At 36.1% G+C, this 23,284-nt stretch overlaps 1 protein-coding gene across 1 annotated transcript in view; it reads right to left on the bottom strand.

Annotated features, from left to right (window-relative positions):
• Positions 1 to 23,284, bottom strand: part of TRIM33 (tripartite motif containing 33) — a 40,860-nt gene that overhangs the window by 9,224 nt on the left and 8,352 nt on the right. Inside the window, exons 4-13 of the mRNA XM_014534663.1 lie at positions 22,478 to 22,594; positions 19,316 to 19,430; positions 15,728 to 15,874; positions 15,152 to 15,269; positions 13,313 to 13,587; positions 12,319 to 12,483; positions 8,980 to 9,180; positions 5,024 to 5,156; positions 3,293 to 3,356; positions 1,128 to 1,287 (exon numbers count right to left, since the gene is read on the bottom strand). Of these exons, the coding sequence (XP_014390149.1) occupies positions 1,128 to 1,287; positions 3,293 to 3,356; positions 5,024 to 5,156; positions 8,980 to 9,180; positions 12,319 to 12,483; positions 13,313 to 13,587; positions 15,152 to 15,269; positions 15,728 to 15,874; positions 19,316 to 19,430; positions 22,478 to 22,594 (1,495 nt within the window). The remainder of the gene's footprint in view (positions 1 to 1,127; positions 1,288 to 3,292; positions 3,357 to 5,023; positions 5,157 to 8,979; positions 9,181 to 12,318; positions 12,484 to 13,312; positions 13,588 to 15,151; positions 15,270 to 15,727; positions 15,875 to 19,315; positions 19,431 to 22,477; positions 22,595 to 23,284) is intronic.

Below are 23,284 nucleotides of genomic sequence, written 5' to 3'. Positions count from 1 at the left end.
TATTTTTCACTCAAGAATCTACTGCATAGCTTTTGAGGAGCATTCTTCTGCCCACTTATTCTACAAATGTAGGAAGATTATGACAATATAAAAAAAAATCTTTTAACCTGTTTTGGAGGTACTTTCCAGATTAAGTTCTGGATGAAGAGGTGATACTGCTCCAAACCCATGGCTAAATGTGCTGCTCTCTAAACCTACATACAGTGCATTCAATATATAGCTCGAGCTAAAATTTCTATGTGCCAACCACACAGAAGCCCAGGCAGGAAGGAAAAAAACCAAGATAGAAATTTCTAAACAAAGAGACTTGTGCCTTCTTTTATCCTATATTATAAATTCTATAAAGTGTCCCATCTGGGAACTCTAAAATGGGTAATAATTCATAAGCTAAAGGCAATCTTTCCCCATCACAAAACTCTTTGATTGTTAACTTCTTTCATGTCAGCAGCCTTAATTCTGAATGTACAGGTCCAGGCAAATAGCCAAGGGTCATTTGTGGCCTGAGATGATTAAAAAGTTCAGAATAAGACAGAACCTGACTTAAAATCATGGCAAAAAATATGACCAATTAAAAACGAAAAGATAATTTTAAATGAATCTTTAGTATGATTCTTTTCTGATTAGTTACAGCTAACATTTCGAGACACTGAGTTAGAAAAAGAGATAATTGGCTAGTACCAGGCATAGGCATAGAAATGCAAGCATAAGTACATGTTCACGGAAGCACTATTCAGTCTAACACACTGGGAGAGGGAAGAATCCCCGGCAGACCCCAGTGGGCTTTACCATGCAGGCACTCCTCCTGCCGTCCTCTGTCTTCTCTTGCTTCACGGCTCCTGAAAAGCTACATATTTCATCTTCAGTCCCAGGTTCTTGCTTGACCTTCACTTGATCAGACTTGAAACTAAGACTTGTCTTCTCAGCAGTTCTTCCTGATGACCCACAGCTAATAAAAAAACAAGAAAGGCCACATATGTTTGACTGTGTGATGTGTATAAAAATAATGTTCATTAATGTGAAAGCAACAGACAATTTATTAATTTTAAGATAAGATACTTCATAAAGCACTATTCAGTCTAACACACTGGGAGAGGGAAGAATCCCCGGCAGACCCCAGTGGGCTTTACCATGCAGGCACTCCTCCTGCCGTCCTCTGTCTTCTCTTGCTTCACGGCTCCTGAAAAGCTACATATTTCATCTTCAGTCCCAGGTTCTTGCTTGACCTTCACTTGATCAGACTTGAAACTAAGACTTGTCTTCTCAGCAGTTCTTCCTGATGACCCACAGCTAATAAAAAAACAAGAAAGGCCACATATGTTTGACTGTGTGATGTGTATAAAAATAATGTTCATTAATGTGAAAGCAACAATTTATTAATTTTAAGATAAGATACTTCATAATATTGTTAAGAGGAGTGTGGTATAAACTTAGCTTCCAATTCTTAAAAATGTAAATCAAACTTTCAGAAGATCTTAAAAACACATGTTATGTTCTGAGGCACTTACAATACACCAGGTAAGAAGTCTAGTAAACAATCATTTTCCCTTCTCTCTATAAAAGTAATTTCAATTCTTCTCTACCCCCAAACATCTGAAGAAAATAACATCAACCGTGGTTCATGAAGCCTTCTCAAAGGAATTGCTAGTTTAGTTTTTATGGGCAGGGAATTGGGAAAAGAGGAAAACAAATAGTAAACAACCTAGAATGTCCTTATTTGAAATCAATGTAATGATACAAGACTAATCAGTTCTATCTAGAACACAAAGCAAAACCACTGGCAAGAGATGTGAATAACTGGTAAGACTGTATTACTTCTAAGAATGAACACCTTTTTTTTCACTCAATTTATTCTTTTCTTCTAAAAGTACTGATTATTAAAGTATAATTAAAAAGTCAAGCAAGTGTTTGTAAGGACCAATCTTCAAAATGCATGTGCACACATGCATACAAAAGAATCCTATAACGTAAATCTTCCTTGCATTATATTATACTAAATTATTTAAACTAAAGAGTAAAAGTCAACATTATTGTATTTTATCTTAAAACACACTCTCTCCCACCACCCCCATTTTCTTAGTTCTGTCCACCAAAAAGGCATAAAAAACAATGAATAATTCAGTAGTAATGAGTATCCCTAGTACCTAGAAGACTGTCTCCAAGCACCATTTCTCACTAACATGACCAGATTTCTTAGAGAAATGGCTGATTCCGGTTCTGAAGCAGGTGATGTACAAGATGAACCTGGACAATCATTTTATAACAACAAACAAGGAAGCCTTCAGAGGATGCTGGGGTTATACCCCCCAAAAAGGGGGACTTTAAAAAGCTCTGACAGGACAAAGATAAAAAAACTTTAAGCATCAATAAAATAACATCTACAATGGTTTGGATCATATAAAATATATTTAAGTATATGAGTTCATAAAGTTAAAAATAATAAAACCATTGGTCACTGTTGAAGGGTGCTGGGAAATCAACTCAATAGGTAAATAGAGAGAACGAATCTATTCACTCAGCTTTTCCCATAACCAAATAGTTGATGGCAGAAAGTGTCTCTTTACAGAATTGTTTAAAATAATAAACAAAGAAGGAATAATACAATAATTCAAATGCATCATTTTTCAACCAGTAAAAAAAAAAAGTTAGGCAATGATCATTAATGATCACTTTCACAAAACAAACAAATAAAACCCGACCAGACATTATGTGACCCTTACGGGAATACACAGCACCACTACCCTTTCCCCCAAATCAAACCTGAATCCAATCAAACCTCCTGATCTAAATACAATATAGAGAAAAAACAGTAGGCAGTGTATTTAAATGACAAAATGGATGGAATGCTATAGGAAAAACAATACACCTCCTCACATACATTGATTCTGACTTCAACATATATATTGATGGCAATGTAAAGGTATTTATGGGAAATTTTAAAAGATATTTATGGAGAAATCTGAACATTTAACTGTATCTCTAGTAATATTAAAGAATTATCCATTACATTTTTTTCTAGGTGTGATAATAGTTCTGTGGTTATAAAATTTTTAAATCCTCATATTTTAAGTGATATATTCTGAAATAGTCACAAGTAAATAGGATATCTGAGATTTGTTCCAAAATAATCCAGACCAAGAGGGAATGAACAGAAGAATAAAGATTGGCCATAACTTGGTGATTGTTGAAGCTAGATTGTAAGTATATAAGAGTTCACTTAATATTCATTTTTTAAAGTATATATTTGAAATAATTCTTAATAAAAAATTGTACCTATTAATAATGTAATACTCACCTGCCTCTGCTGCCAGTACTAGACGTACTAGGGGGTCTCACAGGGGTGTGAGAATTGGATAAACCTGCAAATAAGTCAAAATGAATATTAATGCAGGTATGAATATTCAGAATTCTACCTACTAGTTACAGATTCCAAGATGATCATAATACAATTTCGCTGCCCTGGCCAGATAGCTCAGTTGGTTAGAGCACTGACTGATAAACCAAGGTTGTGGGTATGATAAGTAGGACAACAAATCAATCTCTTCCTCTGTTCCTCCCTCCCTTCCTCTATCTAAAATCAACACATTTTTTTTTAATTTCCTGAAAATCAGACCCAGCGTAGCCCTGAAGTCAGGTATGGCATTTGTAATCATTGGCAGACCTCAACCAGTTTCTCTCAGATAAGCACCATCCCCGAGCCTCACAGCAACACGATCCGATCAATGAAAACTGACCAAGAGAAAGCTATTTGCCGTCTTTCCCTACGTTATCTGATAAATATACTACTTATATTCCTATTATTTATTTTTTTTCAGAGTTCTAGAATAATTATATTAAACCTCAAAAATTATATGACTCAAAAAATCTATTAATGATGCATCTCATGCAAAACCCACATTTAAATTTGAACTATTCTTTCTCTAGAAATAATGAGGTAATCTGTTTTAGTAAGAAAAAAATAACATCTAATTTATACCAGAAAAATATATCCCATAACCACTCTGCACCATAAATCTGGGGGGAGCTGCTTCAATCATTCACTCTTGGTAAAGTCAATAAACACCTGGGTTTCGGAAGAGAGGTACATCTCATGGACTTGATTGGTCACTTTTTAACAGTTTCCAATAAATTTAAGTTTTTGTTTTAAAATTACCATTTGAAAATTCACTTGCCTTTCCTCAACTCTTTTTTTAAAACAATTTTTCCACTTTTCATTATTTTACCAAGTGTTTTGAAGTTGGGTTGAAACCAAAGAATTCTTCAACTGATGATCTATATCATAAAATATAAGACATGGAAAGTAAATGGAACTACAGGTCCAGCAATGAACATGAATAAAGCCGGGGAGAGGGGCACACTGGAGTTCTGAACAGTGTGCACTACGATAGAAACTCCTACTACTTCAGTTAGTTGAAGAATGCCTAAAGTATTTGAAGAAAAATATAGCAGTCAGAAAAAACATATATGTTATGAGGTTGTTACTTTGGTGCGTCACCTTGGCTAGAATATAATACCAGTTGTTTGTCCAAATACCAGTCTAAATGTTATTATGAAGGTATTTTAAGATGTGATTAACACCTAAATCAGTAGATTTAGAGTAAAAAAGATCAACTTCCATAATGTGTTTGGGCCTCATCCAATGAGTTGAAAACCTTAAAAGACTGAGATCAACCTGGCTGGAGATCCTGGCTAGAACCTGGCTAGAGAACCTGGCTAGGCTGCTGATCAACTGAAAAAAAAAAAAAAGACTGAGATCACCAGAGGAAGAAAGAATTTTGCCTCTACACTCAAGGATGCAACATCAACTCTTCTCTGGGTCTCCAGCATGGCAACCAACCTGCAGACTTCGGACTTGCCAGCCCTAACAATCACATGAGCTATTCCTTAACATCTCTCTCTCTTTCCCTTCCCACCCGCGCACAAATCTCCTATTGATTCTATTTTCTGAAGAACCCAAATGCATATACTGAGAGACAATTTTTGTTAAGGTGTTAAAGAAATGAGGCAGTACCTCAGTTGGTTTTACCTGATGATCCTGGAGATAGGGCAGAGGGACCTGGAGAGGGATTCATGGTACTTGTAGGCTGTGGGGGTAGGTGGCTGCCTGAGATGTATCTACTTAGTAGATTATCTAAACTACTTGAACCAGCATCTTCCAACTAAAGAGAAAAACAAAAAAGATAAATTTGCTTTGATTAAACAGAGATGTTATTCATTTAATTAATATCAGTTTCCTAATAAATAGATTAGCCTACATCTAAGTCGGCTTAACTATTGCTTCCTTAGGCTCCCTGAGGCTCCACACAGTATAAAGTTGATGTGAATAAAGCCATAATAATATGCAACAAACACCTGGCAGGTCAGGACAGACCCAGCGACCCACTAAGCTCTTTATGTTCTGCTATGAAAACAGGGCTGACACACTGACATGTCTGCCTTTACTCAAAACTGATGCAGGACCCTGTTTTCCAACATCCTTGTCCCGTCTTCCTCCCTTCATTTCAACAAACATAGCTCCCCCAAAACCATTCACCTAAATAGAAATTTAATGTCAATACCTCACTTTAAAGCTCTCAATTGTCTATACTCAACAGAAAGCCCTTAGCCTGAGATATAAGGTCCCTCATTACACACACAAAGAGGGGCAGTCGACAGGCTGTAGATTAAAGATAGAGGCCTCGGCACCGACTTTGGCCTGATTTCCAATTGAACATCAATTTCCTATCTTTAAAATATTTATCTATACTGAGAACTGTGATGATGAAATGAGAAAATACATATGTAAGAAATAGTAAACATATACTATTTAATTATGAAAATTACCATAAGTAAAAGTTTATAGTATTCCATATAAAAGATCATCAAATTACTCTTAAATAATTGCTACCCTTCTTGCTCGTCTGTTTGTATCCACACTTGTCCCTTTTAATCTTCTCTCCTGCTAGAGGCAAGATCACTTTTTGAAAACTGAACACATATATTTATTACTTGCTGTCCTTTCCTCTCAAAAACCACACTGATTTTCATGACTATAAAACAGAAAAACATGGCATTGAAGCAGAAACTGTGAAAGAAACTATACATACAAAAACCAAGGTAGAATTGGATTGACAGAAAACTAATCAGAATAAAGCAGCTCAAAACATATCAGAGGCAAGGGAGGACTCTTCTAAAAGTAAATAGATTCAACATCCATTAATGAAAAAAAAACTATCAACAAAGTGGGTATAGAGAAAACATACCTCAACATAATAAAGGACATAAATTATAAGTCCAGAGCTACATCATACTTAACAGTGAAAAGCTGAAAGCTTTTCCTTTAAGATCAGGAAAAAGACAAGGATGACCACTCTTGCCACTTTTATTCAACATAGTATTGGAAGTCCTAGCAAGAGCAATTAAGAAAGAAAAAGAAAGAAAAGGCATCTAATTTGGATAGGAAGAAGTAAAACTGTCACTATTTGCAGATGACATGATATTATATAGAAAACCTAAAGATTCTACCAAATATCCAAAATTGCCCTTGCATTTATTTTCTGCTGTTACATAGTTAATGCTACCCCATCTGCTTCCTGTATAGCTTCCCATGTTTCCTTTTACTATACCATGGAAACTATAGGACAGGAGAAAAAGTGGTTCTAGAGATAATACGTTGTTTCCCTTTCTATTTTTGGTTCATATAGTTAACTATGTCTTACTGTGGCTGGGCTTTTGTGTAACACCTCTAATTCCTTTTAAACACAAGTGACAATAACAAGTATTGGCAAGAACGTGGAGAAACAAATCCTCACACAATGCTGCTGAGAATGTAAAATGGCACAGCTACATGAAAAACAGTTTGGAGAGTGGCTGCTAATGGGTACAGAGTTTCTTTCGGGGCAGTGGTCAGCAAACTGCGGCTCGCGAGCCACATGCGGCTCTTTGGCCCCTTGAGTGTGGCTCTTCCACAAAATACCGACTTCTGCACATGGGCCACAAAGTTTCAATTGCACTGTATGTGCGCGCCCGCACGTGGTATTTTGTGGAAGAGCCACACTCAAGGGGCCAAAGAGCCACATGTGGCTCGCAAGACACAGTTTGCAGACCACTGTTTTGGGGTAATGAAATGTTCTGAAATTAAGTGGTGATAGTAGCACACTCTTGTAAATACACTAACAACCAATGAACTGTACATTTTTAAAAGTGGAGTTTTATGGTATGTGAATTATATCTCAATTTTTAAAAGTAAATGATAACTTTAATAAGAGAAGGTATATCAGAGAAGATATGGGTTCTATTCCCTGCCCACTTTAAAAAATTAAACACTGGAGGGCACACATTCCAGAGCTTCTTGTCTTGACCTCATAGCTCTTCTGGGCAAGATGACAAGGAAAGTATATGTGCCTTCTTCCCTTATGATGCCCAACTTTTCAAAGATGTGGGACATATACACTTCCACCACCTGGTCTGTGTAAGAAAGAACTAGACCAGTGGTCAGCAAACTGCAGCTCACGAGCCACATGCGGCTCTTTGGCCCTTTGAGTGTGGCTCTTCCACAAAATACCACATGCGGGCGAGCACGTACAGTGCAATTGAAACTTCGTGGCCCATGCGCAGAAGTTGGTATTTTGTGGAAGAGCCACACTCAAGGGGCCAAAGAGCCGCATGTGGCTCGAGAGCCGCAGTTTGCCAACCACTAAACTAGACCAAGGTCAGAGTGACCCTAGCAAATTATGATAAGTGTGACATTAGCAACCTTCCTTCTCCCTTTGAAAGTTTCTTTAAGAATTGGAATCAAGTCCTGTCTATCTTTTTACTAGAGGCCCGGTGCAAGAAATTCGTGCATGGGTAGGGTCCCTAGGCCTGGCAGCGATCAGGGCTGATCAAGTTCCCCGCCTCCCCACCTCCTCCTTCCCTTGCTCCCTCAGCACCCCACCACTGCCGCCGCTGGTTGCCCACCATGTTCCGTGCCACCTGGTGGTCAGAGTACGTCATAGCAAGCGATCAAACTCCCACTCTCCCAATCGAACTCCCAAGGAGACACTTTGCATATTAGCCTTTTATATATATAGATAGAAGATCATTAATGCCCAGGACTTCAGCATACATAGTGCTTAGTAAAATGTCAATGACTCCTTAAACATGTACACACCTCTCTCTGGTTGCCCAAAGCCTCTGAAAACTAAAAGCTTTCCTGGCCTCCAATCCCAAACTATCTCCCTGCAATCTCTACAAATATTAGGGAGAGAACTGGACTTGTAATCAGGAATCTAGATTTTGAATTACAACTTTCCCAACACATTTACTGGGTGACTCTGAGAAAGTCACTATCCTCTTACTTTCATCCATAAAGTAGATATATTACATCTATATATATAAAATCCTAAGCAACCGGTCAACCAGTTGATCGTTGGACCAATTGCTATGACATGCACTGACCACCAGGGGGCAGACGCTCAATGCAGCAGCTGTCCCCTGGTGGTCAGTGCCTCCCACAGTGGGAGCGTCACTCAGCTGACTGAAGGGCACCAGACATCCCCCAAGGGTCCCGGATTGCGAGAGAGAATGCAGGCCAGGCTGAGGTACCCCGGGCCTCTAGTATCATATAAAATGATTTCAAGCATTAAACTATCTGTTAAAGTTCTTTGTAAATTATAATAAGCTTATAACTCAGCAATTTTATTTTTTACAGATATAGCCCAAAAATTTCCATATAGCCCAGTACTCTTAGTGCCAACACAACTACAATTTGCTTAGCCAAAAAAGATCTCTCTGAACATCAGGAAAGCAATCAGGTTAAAATAATTTACAATGAATTCATGATTTTTGAACAATATTGGAGTTATATTGAGGATTGCTAGTTTTAACACAATGTAACTTTTAAAAATTCAAATATATTCTAAATTTAAAATGCCTCAACTTAAAAACAACAACCAGAAAAATATACTCGAAATCCCTAATTAAGACAAGGTTTTAAATCTTTCATTAAACTTAAATACAAACCTGTATGGGTGGAATATCTGGTAGCGATGGAAGGTTTTCTGGGTTGGTAACTGAGGGGATTAACTCTATTGCTGTAACAGATGGGCTGGTGGGACCTCGATTTGCACTTGCCATAGTAGCTGTAGTAGGGCTGGTTGGATTGATTGTGGTGTTGTGCACTGACACAACAGGAAAGGGTCCAGCATGCCCTGGGTTTGAGTGCTGTTAGGAAAGAAGATGCTATCATTATTTAATCAGCGGTGATACCCTAATATGAATAAACCTTGACAACAATTTTTAATTTAAGTTAGATTGTACAAGGGTCTGATAACTATGGTTGAGAAACAAAAAAGTAAGCCCTCTCAAACTTATACAGGAAATAAATAATAATTTAACTCAGCCTTTTCATTTTTATATTTTTTTGTTGTATTTAGGAAAAGCCAAACTTGACAATAATTTTCAACCCGTCAGCCTGATGACATGATCTTATTCAGAACAAAGATGCATGTAAACAGATGATCTGGAAGCCCCCGAGTTTTCAAACAGCATTTCCTGAAAGCCACTGTTTTGTCTACATTCCTCTTTGACTCTTTTTTTTTTAAATAAAAGGAATTAATTGTGTATTGTATAATTTATATGTAAATAATGACTCTACAAACAGAAATATGACATCAATTCCTGACTCTAACACGTGTGACATAATCTCAGTTATTTAGAAATGTGAATAATGATGAACAAAAATGAACATATCTGTCTCATTGTAAGGGCTGTTATGAGGATCGTTTAAGATCACGTAGATGAAAAGCTTTGGAAAATAAATTTCTATACACATATAAATCATTTAAAACATTAAAAAATGTAAAATTCTAAACTTCGGGGATTCTGTAGGGACCCTAAAGCATAAGAGCACTGTTCTTAGGTGGCTGGTGAGTGTGATTCTGTAGCTCCTGCCCTCTTCCAAAGGGTGTACCTGGCCCCCCAGTAATACTTGAAGGCTTTCCATGTATTAAGGGGTGAACACTTCGCCCTAACCGGTTTGACTCAGTGGATAGAGCGTCAGCCTGCGGACTCAAGGGTCCCAGGTTCGATTCCGGTCAAGGGCATGTACCTTGGTTGCGGGCACATCCCCAGTAGGGAGTGTGCAGGAGGCAGCTGATCAATGTTTCTCTCTCATCGATGTTTCTAACTCTCTGTCCCTCTCCCTTCCTCTCTGTAAAAAAATCAATAAAATATATTTTTTAAAAAAGGGGTGGGGGGTGAACACTTCTAGGGCAATTAATGCCCAGAGCTTCAATCCTATGTACTTTTTTCTAAAGAAAACCCAATTTACCTAAGAATGTGCTGTGGTCTGCAAGTTCTTTTTTCATTATTTCGCAACTACCCTTCTCCACAAAAAAACAGCAAACCTCTGACCCATTCCTAATCTTATCTAGCACATTGCCCCAAGGTAAAAAACAAACAAGAGAGACAAGTAAAGGTACAATAAAGCTGTCACACTGTTGATCAAGTGCTTGACCAAAACCTGTGTAACAAATTTTTAAGTGGGTTCTGATATTTGATGAGCAACAAAAATTAAGGAAGACCTGAAAAGCCATCAATTGATAAGATATTTTAAAGTTTTGACAGCTCATTGTGAGATTCATTCAGCTTTGATAACCTAGAAAATGTTCAAAGAATTGAAATTCTTATACTTCCCAGACACAATTTTTTGTGAACATGTCTCCTGAGCATCACGTGAAAACAAAAAAACAAGCTAGTAATAAAAACTGATGTTGAATTGACTTACTCTAACAATAACACATATAACTGAAAAGACTCTATTTTTCTCAAAAAGAAATGTAGATCTAAAAGAATTTTACTCTTTATGTTTCCTAATATTCTTAAAGCATGTAAATAAATATGCTGCTTAAAAAACTGAATAGGAATAATTGTAATACAAATTTGGTCCAAAGAAAAAGTTTCAGTTTAATAATAGCCTTACTATGGCTGGAAATTTAACAATTTTTATTTTATAATAAACATTTTTTCCTGCAGAATAACTGCAAAGACTGATTGATTTATATCTAACATAAATATACATATTTTTATAAAATGCTACAGAGAAAGTAGAAGAGATATTCAAGTCCCAGCGTAAAATTTTGACTTTCAAAAAGGAGCTTGCTGTGATATTTGGGACGCCAGTGGATTCATTTACTAGAATAAAATGTAAGAGTTTTACTTTATAATGTCAATATTTACAATATGCCAGAAATTATGTCCTTTGGAACTATTTAAACTTAAACTTATAATGTAACTTTTAAATGTCAATCATTAAATGTGAAAGAGCACTAATTCTTCAAAAGCCTTTCCAGAAATACTTGGGCCAAAAATTTGAAGGACAGTATGTCAACTTTGGTATGCAGATTGATGTGAGTCAGTAAGAGTTCACACATTTCTGAGTAACCCCCTCCTAGAAATTCTGATTCAGTGGGTATGGCTCAGAATCTGTTTCTGATGAGGCCTCCCAATCATTCTGATGGTCTTTAAAAAATCTTTAAAAGAGCACTAGCTGGTTTAGTTCAGTGGATAGAGTGTCAGCCTTTAGACTGAAGGGTCCCGTGTTCGATTCCGGTCAAGGGTACATGCCTGGTTGCAGGCTCGAACCCCAGTAGGGGGTGTTGTTCAATGATTTTCTCTCATCTCTCTCTCCCTCTTACTTCCTCTCTGAAATCAATAAAAAAATATATTTTTAAATGTTTTTTTTAAAAAAACCTTTAAAAGAAACATCACTCCAACTGTTATAAAATAAACTGCATTCTTTCATAACTAGAAATCCTGTATCAAAGTAGCTTCATTTTAAAATCATGCCTCCTATACAAAGGTAACCTACTATTCAGACAAAGAGTAAAAAACATGTCCCTAAATACATTTATTTTTAAGGCTGGGTATATCTACATCCCCAAAAGAACAATGCTAAGTAAAGAGAAGCAAAAAAGTAAAAATAAAATTTTAAAAATACATTGTTTTGTTCTCAAAACAAAATGTATTAGGCTCAAAATGTCACATTAAAAGAGCAGAGGAACAATTTCTGGAAACTATGGTTCTAATCTTGGTTTTACTGTTATCTCTTGTGACCTTGGGGAAATAACAAGCTCCTTTATTATTTAGATCTATAGAATGAATTGGCTGGACTAGGGGGTCCTCATCCCATAGTATATAGAGGGATTAATGGCATCAAAGAAGTTGTTAAAATTGAATACAAAATTTTATGTCTTAATTCTTAAAGGTATCAGTGACTCTCCCCCCACCAACTGATCAAGAAAAATGATGTCTTTTAGTTTTAAAATTGTATGATTCTTACAAATGTAACTCTAGGCATACTTGTCTTTGGAGGTGTGGCTGCATCATGGAATATTGAGGGCCGCTGTGCCTGGGTATCCCTGGTATTCGGGCAGCATTCTGAGCCAATCTCATCTGATGGGCTTGGAAAGCTCCACAGTTCATGTTGTTTCTTTGCATTGTTTGCACACTGATCAGTCTTGGAGGCTACAAAGGGTAGAAATTACATTTCTATAATAATATTTTTATAGATTTATTTTCAATCATTAAATGTTATATAAAAAGACTTGTCAGGATACAGAAGGACATAAAGTAAAAAGTGTAAGTCATTCTCCTCATCTCTAGCTCTAAGCCTCTTCTCTCAGTATATGTGTGTGTTTAAAGCATTAACTTATCCAACCCTACATTAACAGCTCTGATTTGGATGGGGGAGGAGAGAACAAGAGAGGTACAGGGATAGGAATGATTTGAACAAATGCCTAAAGAATATATCAGGCCCAGCCAGCGTGGCTCAGTGGTTGAGTGTAGATCTATGAACCAGGAGGTCACAGTTCAATTCCCAGGCAGGGCACATGTCCAGGTTGTGGGCTCGATCCCCAGTGTGGAGCGTGCAGGAGGCAGCCAATCAATGATTCTCTCTCATCACTGATGTTTCTAACTCTCTCTCCCTCTCCCTTCTTCTCTGAAATCAATAAAAATATATTTTTTTTATAAAAAGAATATATCAGTATTGGGCAAAAATAATCTGGCTCTTTGGCCCAAAATCACATGTATGTGTAAAACAAAAAAGATCTAGTTTGGGGGAATAAAAACTTGTGTACTAGTGAGTTAATTTGTTTCCCATGGTAAGTATTTACTTACTGCCCTTCCTCACACTTCCCAACATCCCTGCAATCCCCAGAACAAATATTTAAACTCTGACCTTCCAGTTTTCTCCATGCTAGTCACGTGAAATGTGTAACTCATTTATGGAGGACAGAATGTAACCCTGAGGTCTTCACAATCTGTACCAATAATGTAGTGATACAATACTCACCTGTTGTTGTAACATCTGAGGAGCTGCTTGTCGTTGGTGCTGTTGTGTTGTTGTTGTTGTTGTTGATACAGGAGCAGGTGGTTGCTGTATCCTCATCTGTTGCAACTGCTGATGCTTCTGTGCATACACTTGTTGTTGCATGTGTTGGAGTCGAAGTTGTGCTAAGTTAATCTGTCCAGGAGTTTTACTAATGTGGTTTGTCCCTGGAGGAACTTGCCCAACTACAACATTAGGAGTATACCCAGGAGCTGGTTTACTCTCTATTACTAGATTACCTGGAGAATTTAAAAAATGAGAATAATTTGCATATAATCAAATAAATCATCTACTTTGTAGATTAATCAATATCTTTTCCTTTTCTCTGACAACCCTCAGCACTCAAAGCTTCCAATAGTATAGCAGGGATGGGAGCTAGGTTTAAAGATGATAAAGATCAGAAACCTAGTATAATCCAAAGACAAATAATCAGCTTTTGATTGCTCAGATATATTACCTGCCCTTATGCTTTATTTACGTAGATTTACAGAAAATTCAAGAGTTGAAAGAGATGTTATTAGAGGAAGCCCATCTAGTCAGTCTAAATCAGCAGTTGCCAACCGGACCACAGTGCATGGACCACAGTTGTCCATGAGGTCCAAAAGGTTGGCAACCACTGGTTTAAGGAAACCTTTGGAGCAGCGGTCACAAACTGATGGTCCGAGGACCACTGGTGGTCTGTGAGGTCCGAAAGGTTGGCGACTGCTGGTCTAAATCAATTCTCCTTTGACAAGATTCAAGGATACTCAAGATTACTATTGCTGATTCCACTGCTTTTGAATTGCCAAAGTGTGCAGGGCAGAGTATTGCATTGCTACAAAACTGTCTTCTGTGGAAATACTGAATGTTTTAAACCACTTATGTCCTTAGAAATGACACTTTTCCTGATTTCTCTTATCAATATCCCTGTACCTCTCTTGCTCTTCCCTCCCCCATCCAAATCAGAGCCCACTGCTTTCTAAAAACAGCAGGCAAATTTTAGGAAGGTTTGATCTAAGGTAGAGTTGGCAAACCTTTCCTATAACAAGCCAGATATTTTAGGCTTCATAAGAACTGTCATATATTCTTTGTTTTTTATTTATTTGCTTTTACAACTCTTTAAAATGTAAAAAACAAATTTAGCTACCATGCCACACAAAAACAGTTTGCTGATGCCTGATCTAAGGCTTTAGCCAAATCTGAATATATACAAAGACTACTTTTTCAGAGAAGGCTGTCCACTTCTGCTTTGATAGCTTCTGTACACAGTTCTAATTGTTGGAAAAGTTTTTGGGGTTTTGCCTTGTTTTAAACTGAGCTATTGGTCTGTCGCTCTGTAACTTTCACCTATGGTCCTTAGGTCCACGCTGTGAAGTAACAAAAGCAAAGTCCATTTCTCTTCCATGTGAAAAGAGCTACTTTTATCTTTCAAACATTCCTCAGGACACAACTTTCAGACACATCAGCATCCTGGACATCCTCCTCCAGAGGACGATTCGGTTCAATTAATATACAAACTACTAAGCATCTAACAAATTCCTCCAGAGAATGAAGACCCGTTTGCTAAGTTTCAATGAAAGAGTCAATGCCAATTTAATAGATGTCAGGAAATATTAAAAATGATACACATTTTTAAAAACTATACAGGAGACTCTCAACATTCTTAAAGATATAATGAACATATAGTTTAGGTGAGTTTCCAATGAAAAACGTATTTTCTGAGAGTGAAGTTAAAAAACTTTCAATATATAAAATTTGCTTTAGATACTTCCTCCTCCTAATTCAGTGTTCCAAGTTATATTCATAAAACTAATTCTTTCTCACCTAAATTGACTACATTCTTTGCCCAGAAGGTGGGATCACAATGAAAACGTATTGCTCCATTAGCAGCGGGGACGGGATCACAACGAGCTTTCAAAATATGGCGCAACTGAAAAGTAATCTTAAAGGGAAAAAAATTCACATTAGTCTTAAAATTAAATATCACTTAAAAAAACATAAGATAAAGACATAAAAGCTCATGTAGCCCCACAGTGTCAGTCTCAAATGAAACAATATCAGTGTGTCAAAGACTACCTATATTAGCAATCAAATGCACATGCGTGCATTTCTGCCATTTCTGATGATAAACTGCATACAATACTAGGTATCTTCAAAACAGAATACTGTATGATTCCACTTATATGAAATTCTAGAAAAGACAAAAATCAGACTAATAGTTGCCTAGGGCCTGGGGTAAAGGGGAACAAGGAAACTCGACTGGGTGGTGGAGATTTTCTGTATCTTAATGTGGTGGTGAATACATCTGCCAAAATTCAAAATCTACACTTTAAACAGGTGCAGTTCCCGAATGCATAACAAAGTCAACCTACAGAAAAATAAAGACAACATGTGCCTCACCAGCCGCTTGCTGTACAGGAGGGCTGTGCTGCTGCCACTCGCAATTGCCCAGTTTGTAAAGTTCATCACATGCTTCACCTGCCGCGAGAGGCCTGTGATGTCATTCTGCTGCTGTATTAACTTCATCTGTCTTTCTTTTGTAACAGTCTGAAACAGAACAAGAGGGTCGCCCAAGAATTCTATATGAAAAAAATCAAGTCATTATTTCTATTGAAAATGAACACAATACTGCCTGGCCAGTGTGGCTCAGTGGTTGAGTGTCGACCTATGAACCAGGAGGTCATGGTTAGATTCCTGGTCAGGGCACATGCCCAGTTGCAGGCTTGATCCCCAGTAGGGGGCATGCAGGAGGCAGCTGATCAATGATTCTCTCACACCACTGATGTTTCTATCTCTCTCTCCCTCTTCCTTCTTCTCTGAAATCAATAAAAATTAAAAATTAAAGAAAATGAGCACAATACCTACATATATATTTTTTAACATATAAGTTAACAAGTTCCTCATTATTTAATGAGCCTATGATCAAAAGAAAAGTTACTCACAAAAGTGGGACTAAAACTTCGTTCTCTAGAGAAACTGTTACTTATATCTCTTTTTTCCTTCAAAAGATGAAATGTTTTTGTTATAGTGTCTTTTCATCAGGCTAATCCAGAGATTTTCAACCAGTGTGCCACAGCAAGCACACTGGTGTGCCACAAGAATTTTTAGAACATGCAATACCTGAACTCTTTTCCCTTAGAATGTCAAATAAAACATGACAACAGCCAACACAACAATAGCCATCCAATGTGAATGAATCAAAAGTATACCTTTTGGTGGGTGGGGGAGCGGGAGAGGGGGAGAGGGAAGGTGAGATCATCAAAAAATATTTTTTTATGTGCCAAAGAATTTTAGTTATTACTTTATCTGTGCTGTAGGATGAAAAAGGTTGGAAATCACTGGGCTAATACATTATACGAAGTATATAGCACAATGAGTTGACTTTTAGAAATAATGTTATATAATCTTAACCCACTACACTTTCAGGCCGAAGAAAACTTTCTGTTACCAGTGCCACCTACTGGTGTGGCATGAAGCTAATGTTCAAATCTCTTCTCTTAAATGCTCAAAGTGAGAGAGATAAATTCCACAAGCTCTTAGGAGTAGAGATTAGGGAAAGTTTTGATCTGACAAAAAAACATAAAGAACAAATGAGTAAGTGAGGGTTGAAGGAAAGACTAATTTGGAGAAAATGCTGCAAAGGAAAAAAATAAACTGATTTTTTGGGAAGTAAAACTCCCAGAAAGGATAGGTGATGTCCTATGTCCTTTGACATTCAGCACAGCAAACAACCTATCTACTTCGCTCTTAACCACTTTTTCTTTTTCTTTTGTTCAAAAATGACTCAACTTGATTTATTAGACAATTTTTTTCTCTAAGAAAACAAGTTGCCCATTTTATAATATAAAATCAATGAATAACAGTATTCAACTGACAGAAGTTTGACAACTTCCCTGGAAATCATCCCTCTTATAAAACTTAGGAAAAACTCTATTTTACAAATTTAGAAACATATTACACTAGAAAACGTCTATTGTTTAAATTATCAGCACATTAGGAGAGTGTATCAGATTTAACATTAGGTATTTATGTATACTTTAGCATTAAAAGGCATCTTTTAATACTAAAGTTCTTGAAATGGTTTAAAAACATTATTTTAGACCTATCGTTAAAATGTATTTACAGTAAGTTAAAAGATATAAAAAATCATCACATGCCCACTGCTCTCTCTGTTCCCATGGTCCTTTTGAAAATAAAGATCTATCAGGGTTAAGTGTAACTGGCCGGATGTGTAACAGGAAAGAGACCATAAACTCTAACAATATGCGTTAGAGAACTTTTAATCTCACAATGTGTCTCAATGGAAAGATGAAATTCAGAAATAAAACTACACTGACATCATTTCTTTCACTTGTATGTAATTATGTGTCTAATATTTCTAAGTGCTCAACGAGAAACAGAACAGAAAAAAATCTACTATGGAAAATTTGAGGTTAATAGTAATGAAGTTAATACTTATGAAGTAATCAAAAAATACTCATGTAAGCCCTGGCTGGTGTGGGTCAGCGGTTAGAGCAGCGGTTCTCAACCTTCCTAATGCCGCGACCCTTTAATACAGTTCCTCATGTTGTGGTGACCCCCAACCATAAAATTATTTGCGTTGCTACTTCATAACTGTAATTTTGCTACTGTTATGAATCGTCATGTAAATATCTGATATGCAGGATGTATTTTCATTGTTACAAATTGAACATAATTAAAGCATAGCGATTAATCACAAAAACAGTATGTAATTATATATGTGTTTTCTGATGGTCTTAGGTGACCCCTGTGAAAGGGTAGTTCGACCCTAAAAGGGTCGCGACCCACAGGTTGAGAACCGCTGGTTAGAGCATCGGCCCACAGACCAAAGGGTTGCAGTTTCTATTCCTAATCAAGGCACATACCTGGGTTGCAGGTTCGACCTCTGCCCCCCTGTAGGGGTATGTGCAGGAGGCAACCAATTGATGTGTCTCTCACATCAATGTTCGCGCGCGTGCTCACGCTCTCTCTCTCTTACTCTCTTTCGCTCGCGCTCTCTCTCTCTCTCTCTCTCTCTCTCCCCTCTCCCTCCCTTACACTCTCTTTAGAAATCATTGGAAAAAAATATATGTTCAACAGTGCAGAAAATATAACCCCACATCATGTAAGCCTACTGAAGAGCACAAAATGTTGAGAACCAATCAACTATAGTCAGTAAAGATGATGAATCTTTGATTAAAACTTAATTTGGGTCTCACAAATTGATTGAATTCACATCTAAAAATTTATATCTACATATTAATCTCAATATGTAAAACAAAGACCTAATATAACAAAACTATCAGTAAAGTTTAAAGTGTACAAATTTCACCCAGCCGGTGTGGCTCAATGGTTAATTGTCCACCCATAAACCAAGGGGTCACCGGTTGGCTTCCCAGTCAGGGAACATGCCCAGGTTGTGCGCTCAGTCCCCAGTGGGGGTGTGCAGGAGGCGGCAAATTGATGTTTCTCTTTCACCGATGTTTTTATCTCTCTATCCCTTTCCCTTGCTTTCTCTCTAAAAAAAAATCAGTAAAAATCTATTTTACAAATAAATAAAGTTTACAAATTTCAAAATGAGCAGCACTTTTTGCAAAACTATGGAATATTTTTTTAAATTAAGTGAAACATGCAAATGACTCAAGCAGACTCCCAATATACATTCATATATGTATGTAAAAGTTAAATTGAGAATTTGGGAGGTGGGGGCGTTAGCTTTGTCTTCAGTTACATCACATTTTAATAATAATTCTTTAATTCCTAAGAGGACAATACTAATTTATACAGCTAAAATCAGTGGTATTAAATTGTGGTGCAAAGTAACTACCTCAAAAAAAGGTCTATTTATCAATAGAACATTTAAAAAAATTTTTTTTTAGTTTACTTCCGTATCCCCCCAACCAATCTAAAAGACTTTTCAATAAACATTAAAAAACAGCTAAAGATAAATAGAAGCAGTTTTTGTTTGATTTTGGCTTTGAACCGTACCTCTAGCTGCTGTAAGAGAGATTTTCCTTTCTTATTAATTTCATTGATAAGGGTGAAAATGGCCACTTTTATTTCCTGTTCTACTCGTTTGTTAGTCTCATTTACTTCTTTTATCCTGAATAAGAGAAATGCATCATTAGGTTATCAATTTATCTCTAAATCATCAACTTACAGAAATTCAACTGGGCACTTAACCGAGAAATTAAAATTAAACCTTTGCCAAAATGTATTACTTATGTTTCAGCAGACCTGATCACTCATTTTGGTCCAAGCAAGTTATGTATATGGACTAAGAATGGATTAAATTTTCAGTCATTTTAAATTAAATTCATAAAGGCCAGTTTATTAATCTAGATGGTAATCTCCATTAGTTCCCATGACATGAATGTGATATACAAATATCTGACATCAATGATTGCTGGTATCAAATCTGGCACACTGGTTCTATTTAATCTTAATGCTTTTGAAGAACAATGTGCAAAAAAACAATGTTGCAACCAATAATTACCTTTTCAAATAATAGGAATTAAGCTTAGAATCATTAATTTTCATTTATAACTTAACCATTTCAAATATAGGTTGTAATATGCCCCTTTCACAAATCTTCTCAAAATGGTTTCTTATTGTATACAGTTAAAGGCATAAAACATTTTCAATCCATTCTTTTAAAATAGCTGTTAGATGTTCTAGAAATAGGTATAAGCTCCCACTGTGGTTAGAAAAGTTTTGGTTGCAGATTTTATTTACAAAATAAATAGGGGAAAATCCCACCAATATGAATAAATAAAATATTAAACAACCATAAGGAAGCCTTCAAACTCATTCTACTTCTGTACAAACTATAACCCACACTTTCAACCCCTGAATTGATCTTTATTTGCCAAATTCAAATCTGAGGACTTTAATACACTTAATCATAATAACATAGTTTTCTCTCTTTTGTCTGTATATCAGTGCTTGTTTGGGCACTTATTTAAAAATTTTATTCAATTCTGTCCTTAAAGTCATTTTTTTAAAATGGGAGTACTGATTACTAATGATAAGACATATGGGACTCAAACTTACAATGATTTTGGCCAAAAATTGAAATCATTAAGCAAGCTGAAAGCAGAGAGCAGTTAGCCATAGTCAGACTCTCATTGGATTTAAGCATGTCTACTATGTGTTCAATTGTGAAGGAAGAAAAATAGAGAAAGGTCATCAAAAAATATGTCTCGGAGAAGCATCATTAATACCTTTGTTTAAAAGTTTTCTGCAGATGAAATCATCAATCTCCCCAACCCTTTACAATCTTATAAAACATAAACTTCTTGCTCTATTTCTCTACATAAATTCAGAAACATATATACAAAATATGTATAAAACATATAGACAAAAATATCAGACTGCCATGTGAATCAACTCATGTCCTTTCTCTAAAAAGGACATCTATCTGTAATTTATGAGAAGACAGTTATCATCTCCAATATCACCCACAACATATCAACATACCCAAAACACCCTGACATATCCATAAGAACCAACCATCCATGATTAGTGTGTCTATATATTTACATATACACTGAGTGGCCAGATTATTATGACCACCCCATCAGTACTTCATTGACACTTCCAAAAATACTGAATATTGAAAACTTCCTAAGCAAATATTCTCAAGGTTTTATTATTATTATTATTATTTGCATAACTAATTCACTTCATTGTACTGATGGGGTGGTCATAATAATCTGGCCATTCAGTGTATGTGCAACTTAAGATTAATAATCTGGCTGGTCATAATAATCTGGCCACTCTGTGTATGTGCAATTTAAGATGAAAATTCTAGCCATAACCGGTTTGGCTCAGTGGATAGAGCATCTGCCTGCGGACCGAAAGGTCCCGGGTTCGATTCTGGTCAGGGGCATGTGCCTTGGTTGCGGGCACGTCCCCAGTGGGAGGTGTGCAGGGGGCGGCTGATCAATGTTTCTCTCTCAATATTTCTCTCTCATCGATGTTTCTAACTCTCTGTCTCTCTCCCTTCCTCTCTGCAGAAAATCAATAAAATATATATTTTTTTTAAAAAAAGAAAGAAAATTCTACCACCTTACTGTCCAATATATAATTTTCTATTTTCTAACATATAATGTACCATTCATTCATTCATCTATTTAATATTTTTTAGTATCTACTAGGTGCCATCTTAAATAATCATAAATGAATTTTAATATTCCAAAAGTACCTAAAAGTTCTAGTATTTGTGAATCTGAATAATGAGCATCTATCAACCCTATTCATAAATCCAGGAATATACAAGTTTTAATTATGCCAGCTCCAAGTGTTAGTCTTCCTACATTAAGGGCCCTCATTTTGTTAATCTATTCACTTATGAAACTTACTCCCATTTGCCTTATCAACAAATTTGGTTTACTCAGAAATGAACCAAAATAGGATTTTTTAAATACTAATGGTGTTATTGATAAAAATAATAGCAACAATAAAAATTTGAGAGTTTACTATGTGCTATATATTCATCTTATAATAATACTTTAAGAAAAGTACTGTTTTTAATGCTTGTTTTACAGATGAGAAAATAAATTTGTCCACCCTCTTCATAGTCTCTCTCCTGTGTCTTCCATAGTCTCTAGTTAAATTTTATAATTCAGCCTTGGCCAGGTGGCTCAGTTGTTTGAAGCATTGTCCCATACACCAAAAGGTTGCAGGTTTGATTCCCGGTCAGAGCACATACATAGGTGTGGGTTTGTTCCCCAGTCGGGGTGCGTACAGAAGGCAACCAACTAATGATTCTCTCTCACATCGATGTTTCTCTCTCTTTAAAAATCAATAAAAACATATCCTCAGGTGAGGATTATATTTTTTAATTTATAATTCAATTCCTTATGTATTAATTGCGTTTTTCACATTTAATTAAGGTTTACAAAGACTAGAGTCTTATTAATTACTAAACAGTCAAAGATGTATCCTAAAAGACTATTCAAAAATTTGGCCAATTAAATTTTACTTAACAAATATTATACTCCGAACTCAAACTTACACCATTTACCCCTCCAAAAACTAATATTTTTAAATATTCTTAGTATTAATATATATTTTTAAAAATTTAAACTGAACCCACTGTATTTAATAATCCTTTAAGTAAAATTATAGTTTTAAGGCAACACTTACCTATTCTGCACCTGAGTAGCTGCAAAATGAACGTAATTCTTCTTCTCAAGAAGCTTAGCTAGTAGATTCTCAATTGCACCTTTCTGGTTTTGAAAAGCTTCTTCCAAAAACTGGTACCTTAAAGCCAAAACAAAAACTACATTTAAACAGGAAATTATTAAGATTTTGGACACGAAGAACTGCTGCACAGGTAAATCTTGAAAGCTTACTTAAATGATCAGCATTGTATGCTGGCCACACATACATTACGTCAATAGCAACTTTTAATTACCAGTACCTCCCCATCTGACCCAACCCTGAAAAGATATTGTAAGATTTAAAAAAAGCTTAAAAACTGTTCAAGTGCTCTTACATTAGAGTTCTGATTCAGGATGCCTTTTTTTTTAATCCAAATATTAGCAAAAGTTCAATAAACAAGCTGCTTTCTCTCTGATGATAAATGTACCTTATGAAGACAATATGCGTAGATCGGAAACCTTGATTTGTCATCATAGCTCTAAACCTAGCTCCCTGAGAGGACTAACAGCAGATATGAATTTATGTCATTTCTACCAGCTATTTGGATCTCATCTGAAAAGCTTTTTTAACTTTAGAAGAATTTACAGAAAAAACAAAAATGAATTTGGCAAAGGTTCTTCTTAAAGTAGTTATCTACTTTCACTGAAAAACTAAAACCACCTACGATGACTTACCACTATTCTTAAAATACTTTTAAAAAGATTTTGATATCCAAAATGTAATAAAAGGTTCTTATTAACCAGTCTGGAGTGGCACTAAGGCATCAGTATTCTTTTAAAGCTCTCTAGG

Source organism: Myotis brandtii, unplaced genomic scaffold (assembly GCF_000412655.1).
Source record: "Myotis brandtii unplaced genomic scaffold, ASM41265v1 scaffold131, whole genome shotgun sequence".
Taxonomy (NCBI): domain Eukaryota; kingdom Metazoa; phylum Chordata; class Mammalia; order Chiroptera; family Vespertilionidae; genus Myotis; species Myotis brandtii.
The sequence above is the reverse complement of the archived record's forward strand: the minus strand, read 5'-3'. Positions and strand labels throughout refer to the sequence as shown.